Raw genomic sequence first — 7910 nt, forward strand, 5'->3', positions numbered from 1 at the left:
CACTATTAGACGAACTTCCCTTTCTCTTCTCCTCAGCCTGGGGGTCAGCTTTAAAGAGAGCATTAAGTGAATGGCTAATGGAATTAAGGGTATAATAATAGAAGGATATAGTGAGACAATTGTATTAACAAGAAATAAATCATGTTGAGTGTAAGGTAAGTGTTTTTTAATTGATTGATGGGAAGGATGCCCCATAGGTTTTTCGAGGACTAACAGCCATTTACCTCCTCATCTACAGTAAAAAGCCAAAAGAGAGAAAGAGATAAGAAAATTATGCAGTGGAGAGATAAATTATTCAGAGAAGATGGCCTTTTAGTGCTGACATCACTAATGTGAAAAAGCATTAAATCTTTGACACTAGCTGCATTCCTTGGAGGTTGCAATGGCTGGAACGAGGTATTAGAGATTAAAGCTGGAATGCTTCTTCAGCTTCCTTGTATGCCATAAGTGGCCTTCCAAGGTGATCTGGTAAACAGAGACTCAGCAAGTATTATGGATCCCAAGTGAAATGGTGATGCTGGATTTTTGAACCTGGAGACTCTATCTCTATTAAGAACAATTCTGATGTACTCTGTATTAGGGCATGGTGATATACATTACAATCATGAAGGCTATCTACATGCATACATGTGAAAAATAACAATGCAACGTTAAGGTTCTAACGTGAAGGCCACAAGGCCAGAGCCTCAGTTTTTGTAACTTGACCTGACTTCACTAGAGCTATGCCAATTTACACCAGCTGAGGACCACAGCCAGGAAATACAGAAACTCAGATTGCACCTGCACTTATAACTCTGTCCCATTGCGTGTGTATATTGCAGTTGAAATAAGCAAACATTTCATTAAAAGGCAAGATTGGCTGCTGACCTCCCACCCACTCAAACCTTAAAAGCAAGGAAATGTGGCGTGAAGGGGTAGAATCTCGCTTGTCTCCCATGCATCAAATGAGATGCTATGGCCCCCCACAGAGAATTGCCTTCCATTTGCAAGATACAGAGACACATTACACTCCCTACATTCATTTCACTGTTTAGGATTCAAAAACTTAACTTTAACTTCATACTTAGCCCCCAAATTTTCCATTAACCTGGACCCCATATGTCCTTTCTGCACCCATGCCTCTCTTCCTGAGCTAGCATTGGCAAGATGCACTAGTGAATCAGGTGAAAAATGTCAGCAGGAGATGGTACCGCTCATGTTTCTCTGGCTTCAGGGAGTCTGGAAAGTCTATTTCTAGTGAATTTGTTAGCTCTGTTTTTGTGCTGACCTCTGCTACAACTCCATCATTTCCACCTGGCAAGTTCCATTTGCAGGGTACTCCACTCCATGTTCCACAGTACCTTACATTGGGTCCAAGCCTAGACAGCTTGGCAGTGTTCATCTCCTTTGTAAAGGAAAGTAAGCCAAACACACTTTGAAGGTAATGGGGCACTGGCATGAGTTTGTGGGTGCAGTTTAAAGGCACTGGGTCCACAATGTCTTCACAAAAGGTTTCAGAGGGGTGAGATAGCACACTGAACATTTCAAAAACAAGTAGGTTTTAAGATGTTTTTATTTAGCAAATGTTAACCCCCTGTCTCTCACACCATTCAAACAGGCCACAAAGATCACATTCTATTGTTAGTTCAGTGGAAAATTATATAGATGTATTAGATAGAGAAGTTAATGTGCCCCACTGAACTGAGAATCCTGACTCAGCTTTAACTATGGTGTTCCTCTGTAATACAGTCTTTAATTATGCAATTACCTACTATTTCTCAATTGAAGGAATGGACTGATTTTTTTTCTATAACCTTTGATGCATATTTGTACCTTTACTACTGTGTGATATTCTGTGACTGTAAAAAAAAACAACCCCAACTCTTTCAACAATGAAATGCAACAGAAGCAAATATAGGAAGTGAAATATAATTAAGGAATTAAAAGGCAGTATGTCTGAGTGCATAGCTAAATCCACAATTAAAGAAGAAGGTAACAATGTTTCCGTAAACTAATTTAGGCCTGTTTTTGCTCTATATTGATATAGGTTGCTGTAAATAGAATCTTACAGTAAAAGACAAATACTTTGGGCTTAAAAACTTGCAAATTTTTGTGAGCCTTTAAAATGTGTGTACTCTGTTTAGTTTCATTTATACAGTTAGAATATCTTTGCACCTTCCACAACAGTTACGCAGGAGTATAAATTCCATCTATGACAAATCCCCCATGTGATTATAAAGAAACTGTTTTACAATGTTTTAATGTTTTAAATGTTTTAAAGCAAAATTCTGGAAGTTTGCATAGGCTTTGGACAGAATAAAAACAGATCTTGCAGAATATTAGTTCATTATCTACATAACATACTTACTTCAAAACTATTGGAAAACGTACAAAGTACAGTATGGAATACTGTTGCTTGATGTACTTTTATCCAAAGAGCAAAATTCCACTTGGTATGTGTAATACAAACCTAGCAGAAAAACCAGACACAAAACAATAATACTCAATACAGAAGATAAGTTGATATATCAAATGCTTAACTTTGGAATGATAGACAGCCTGATTTTCAGAGGTGTTAAGTGCCTGGTCCTGGTCTTTGCATTTCCTAACGCCCTAATCTAATAAAGACTTAATTATGTTCTTAACACCATGATGAGGAGTCATTTGAAAAGTTAAGCATGAGTCTTTGTAGGACTGGGGTTTTAAACTGGAACTGATGGTCCTCAACACCAATGAAAATCAGGCCCAGAACAACAAAATATATTCCAAGATAGTGTATGTTCTGGATGAACTGGTTGTGACCAATCCTCACCTAACTTCTCCTGGGAAGGAGCTACTTTTAGGGACATTTTTGTGATTAAAAGAAAGGGTGATAGCTTTTTAATTTTTTTTTTTAAAGTTTAGGATAAATATTTTTCAAATAATATTGACTCACAGATGATCCCTTTGGAAAGCTCTTTAAAAGTGCTCTAGACTTTTTTGGTTACTGGTAAGAAAACAAAACAAAAACCCACCTGCTCATTCATTCTCATTACTTGCCCATGCCTCAGAATGAGTTAGACCAGCTGCTGGGCTGCTCCAAATGGCACCAGTGGTGGAGGGCACTTAATGGACCCTACACCTATGGAATATTGACGTAGCAATGCTCCACTCTGACATATTCCAAATGTGTCCCAACTTCAGTATGCCCCCTACACGGGGTGGGTGATGGTTTTAGGTGTAACAGCTTTCCAGAGCGGCACAGCCCCCTGCTTACTTGGAGCTGGTTTACTTGGTCACAGCCTTGGTGCCCTCAGACACGGCGTGTTTGACCAGCTCCCTGGGCAGCAGCAGGCACACAGCAGTCTGGATCTCCTGGGAGGTGATGGTGGAGCGCTTGTTATAATGCACCAGGCGGGACGCCTCCCCAGCAATGCGCTCGAAGATGTCATTGATGAAGGAATTCATGATGCCCATGGCCTTAGAGGAGATGCCGGTGTCGGGGTGAACCTGCTTCAGCACCTTGTAGACGTAGATGGAGTAACTCTCCTTCCTGGTCTTGCGGCACTTCTTGTCTCCTTTCTTATGGGTCTTGGTCACCGCTTTCTTGGAGCCCTTTTTGGGCGCGGGAGCGGACTTTGCTGGTTCAGGCATCCTGAAGACTGCAAGCAACGCACAAAATGGTGAAAGGCAAAAGTTCAGCCACTCAGGGAGCTGCCCTCTGACAGGGGAAGTCTCTACTGGGCACTTAGGATACCTAGTCATGGAGCAGAACCCCATTGTGCTAAGCACTGTAAGAACACGGAACAAAGAGTGCAGCCAGATAACGGCCCCTTTGTACCAAGCAGCAGTCACATATTATAGAATCTAACCCTTTGTATTCAAAGTGCTTTACAAACATTGTGCCAGTTTAAATCTCTGCTAGTTTAAATCAGCAAAACAACACTGATGTCGATGGAGCCATGGTCATTGTACTAGCTGAGGATCTGGCCCATTATCTACTTCTTTGTATGTGTGTTCGCAGAGATAATCAACAAATAAAAGGCTGAAAAAGTGTTGTGGACAGAATAGAATGGGGGCAGAATGTGCCATATTTCTATAGAGCTAGTCTATCCCATATCTTTTCCAGAGAAGGATTAGAGGCAGAGAACAGTCCTACCATGCTGCTGCTGAAATAGATGCCTTAATATATTTCGTTCTAGAATAGTGCAATTCCTCCTTAAGGTTTTTCACATGTGCTGCCCCAGTTGTGCAACATCAGTAATAAAGATACTGCAGGGCAAATTGTGCCCTGTTACTGTTCTACAACTCCTCTACAGGCTAGTGGGGTAGCACAGAGGGAGTAATTTGGCCTGCAGAATCTTGGTAGATAGTAGTGATAAATGAAAAGAAAGAGCCCAGTATATGGTAATTGAGATCGTAAGCGGTTTGCTGGGCTGGCGGTTGGAAACATGTTTTTCCTTATAAACTGAGCCAATCTAATGCTGGTCTGTCCCTCCAAGTACTTGTATGGCCCCTCACCATAGTCCCTGAGCACAGAGGAACACATAAGATTCACCACAATGCAATTTTTTTTACAAGTCACTTTTCTATTGTGCTTTGTGCAGTCTCTCACTTATTCCCTGCTTTTTCTTCTAGCATTTGACACTCTCTAAACTTTATTTCCTAATCTTCTCAGACCTCTTAGCTATATAGCTCTTAAACATGTGTGTTGTCCTCCCCTCAACCCTCCCACTCCGAGTGTATTTATTGCTTGCTAACACCCCTCACTTTTGGGGCATGCATGAATATCTCTGAAAACTTTCCACTTCCCCAATGTATTTTCCCCTATGTTGTCTCACCATATTGATGTTCAGCCAGTGCTTACTCTATATCCCCATACTTAAAATGGATAAGATTTAGAGTGTTGGTTTACGCCCTGATCTTGTAATTAGTTGCTCCCACGTGGAGCCTGATTGACTTCTGGGTTTATAAACTAATTTTAGGCCCCAATCCTGCAAAGACTTATATATGTGGTTAATATATACACTGTGAGTAGTTTCATGGATTTAAATGGGGCTACTTGCATTGTGTGTAAGCCTTTGCAGGACTTGGACCCTGGGACACCGTAAAGGGAAACAATATAATAGGAGGTAGCATATGGCGAAGGAAGGCAAAGGTTCTAGCAGTAGGATCATATCACTACTCAGTTAAGATATGTGGACATACAATAAAGCCCTGGCTGGGATGATTTAGTTGGGGATTGGTCTTGCTTTGAGCAGGGGGTTGGACTAGATGACCTCCTAAGGTCCCTTCCAACTCTGATATTCTATGATTCTATCATTCTATAATATCTGAAAATGCTAGTTATTTGAATCCAGAGTGTGTCCCCCAAGTAACCCTATGTTAATCACCTGCTAATAACTTCTCAGTTCGCTACTTAGCACCTGTTAGAGCTAATCATCGGCTCTGTATTTGTATAACAGATAAATAATTAAGAAATAAATTATGTCCGCAGTGGTTTTAATACAATGTTGGTGTTTTAATACACTCAAAGTTGTTGTTTTTCTCTTTAATGTACAAAGTATTAAGAAAACATAAGCATTCCTCCCCTTGTTCCCCATATTACTATATCAGTGAAACGGCAGCTCAAAATAGCACTTCTGTTTATCTGAATGCCTGGTTATCTGAAAGTTTCAGACGTCCCTGGCCATTCAGATAAATGGGAGTGTGTGAGTGTGTCTACATGCACACAACTGACTGACTACTTATGAGGCAGTTATGCAATTCTCTGCGTTAGACAGAAATCTTTGTGGCATCTGTATGTGATCATCATCTCCCATAATCTGCAGGTTTGTATCTTCATCGCATCATCCCCCACTGAGACTGTTTTATAGGTCTTGGTGTTGCCCTCAATATACTACACTCTCAGAAGCTAAAACATTCTATTTATGTAGCATTGGTAAGTGCTTTTTTTTTTTTTTTTGGCTTTCAGTAAAATGTGTAGAGACATTGGTGCGCTTGGACATTTTTCTATTCCATTCTCCCCGCAGAAGGACTTACTTGTTTCTATCCTGTGATCTGTTGCACAGATTTTCTGAACCCCTCCAAATGCTGGTTATATGCTTGCTTTCATGGAATTTTGTGGCCAGCCTCTCATTGAGTTGTCAGTAGCAGATCTTACCACTTCTGATCATATCATAGTACCATTTGCTGTACGTTAATTTACCTTTGCCATTAACTACAGGTCAATTTTGTCCATTAAAGACAATAATCCTAGTCAAGCTCCAGGATGCTATTCGTGGGGACTACTATCCTTAGATCTCTTGAGGAACTGGTAAATCCATATTATAATCTTGTCTAATATGCTTGATTTGTTGGCTCTTGTTAGTGCTCACACAGTTAATTCTAAATGCAGAGATCCTTGATTAGTGTGCTGGTCTCAGAAGGCTTTCAAGAGAACACCGGAACATACTGAAGATAGGGAACTCCTAAATTACAGATATGTTTTCCAGCATGGAAGGAGGAGCACACACAAGCTTATAAGGAAGATAGTATGTTTATACTAAATGTGTACCTCAGATCGTCAAAGGTGGGCCCAAGGCAATTGTCTACCAACATCCAATAGTGTAGAAGCTTGACATTTGCTTTGGAGTAGGTCTCCTAATCTAAACATTCTATCAAGAAATACAGCGAAACTAAGTGGCTGGTATTTCCAAACTAGAGTGTACACAAATGGAGCTTGCTATGTCTTTTTTTAAAATTTCAAAGTGCAAATTCTTTGAAGGTTGCTGAATTAAATTAGAACCTACTGAAACCTAACAAATGGCAGCTGATTCATGTGCTCAGAAGCTGCTGAACTTTCTACAAGATGCTTTCTCCCTCCAACTCTACTCTGTTCCAACTGAGTCTGCAACTGCATTAAATTCCACTAGATGGCACTTTTCTGAATATATGGTAGAACAAGTTTTTCTGTTCTTTTCCTTATTGCAAACCATTTCTGACACAGAGCCTCGTGCTATTGCCAATGAATGCACTGTCCACTCTCCAGTTTCAGTTGGATTGTTTCCATAGAAGTAGTGAAAGATGGTTTCAACATCACTCTGAATTTTTTTTATGAAGGTAAACCTTAACATCTGAGGATTGGTCCTTTCACTTGCCTGTTGGCTGAAGAGCCTGTAATGTTCCCACAGGATTTAAACAAGACATGACAGGAGTGTACTGAATAAAATGCTAATTGTGGAGTTCACTGGACATGGACTGAGAGCTCAGTAAGTATCCCAAGCTCCTAACTCCCAGACTGGCTAACACAGCCCGTGATGCTTACTGTCATCACATGGGATTCCCAGATGTCCTCCCCTGGACTGCACAGTCTTGGCATGGACAGCAAACTATCCAGCATTTGCATACTACAGTGATGAGGGGCACATAAGTACTGAAATAGATGTTGCATTCAGAAAGAGCTCATGGTTTTGTGGTTAGGGCCCTGGACTGGAACTCAGAGTTGGATTCAGTTCCTGGTAGGGTTGCCAGTTGTATTCCTAGAGATTTCATCACATGACATAATCTTTAATTAAAAATTAATCTTTAATTTCTGGAGGCTCCAGGCCAATCCTGGAGGGTTGGCAACCGTAGTTCCTGGGTCTGCCACAGACTTCCTATGTGGTCTTGGTCAAATCATGAATCTCTCTTATGTTTCAGTTCCCTGTCTGTACTAGATGGGTGATACTACTTTCTTCTGCCCCCTTACACCCAACTTGTTTGTTTAAATTCTTGTGGGCAGAGTTTGCTCCTTACTAAATTCAAAAACTGCCTGAATGTGACAGTGATTTACTCACCCCTGTATGGGGCATGTCGACTGCCTCAGTTTCCCCTCCTACCAGCTGGTGGGTCAATTCCCAATCCCAATTTGACTGTGGTTCTTTGAGTGGTTTATCCCTCTCAGTGTTTAAAACAAAAGTCTGTATAAATAA

The 7910-nt window shown here is 40.7% G+C and overlaps 1 protein-coding gene across 1 annotated transcript; it reads right to left on the reverse strand.

Annotated features, from left to right (window-relative positions):
- Nucleotides 1–1576: 1576 nt before the first annotated feature.
- LOC102944231 (histone H2B 8) lies at nt 1577–7061 on the reverse strand. The gene is made up of 2 exons (XM_037896798.2): nt 6001–7061; nt 1577–3620 (listed from the first exon to the last, which is right to left on the reverse strand). The coding sequence occupies exon 2, from the start codon at nt 3610–3612 to the stop codon at nt 3247–3249; it is 366 nt and encodes a 121-aa protein (XP_037752726.1). The 5' UTR covers nt 3613–3620; nt 6001–7061; the 3' UTR covers nt 1577–3246.
- Between the last annotated feature and the right edge of the window lie 849 nt (nt 7062–7910).

Source organism: Chelonia mydas, chromosome 4 (assembly GCF_015237465.2).
Source record: "Chelonia mydas isolate rCheMyd1 chromosome 4, rCheMyd1.pri.v2, whole genome shotgun sequence".
NCBI lineage: Eukaryota > Metazoa > Chordata > Testudines > Cheloniidae > Chelonia > Chelonia mydas.

Coding starts and splice junctions, on each gene's coding strand:
- LOC102944231 (XM_037896798.2), bottom strand. CDS start 3,612: ATGCCTGAACCAGCAAAGTCCGCTCCCGCGCCCAAAAAGGGCTCCAAG.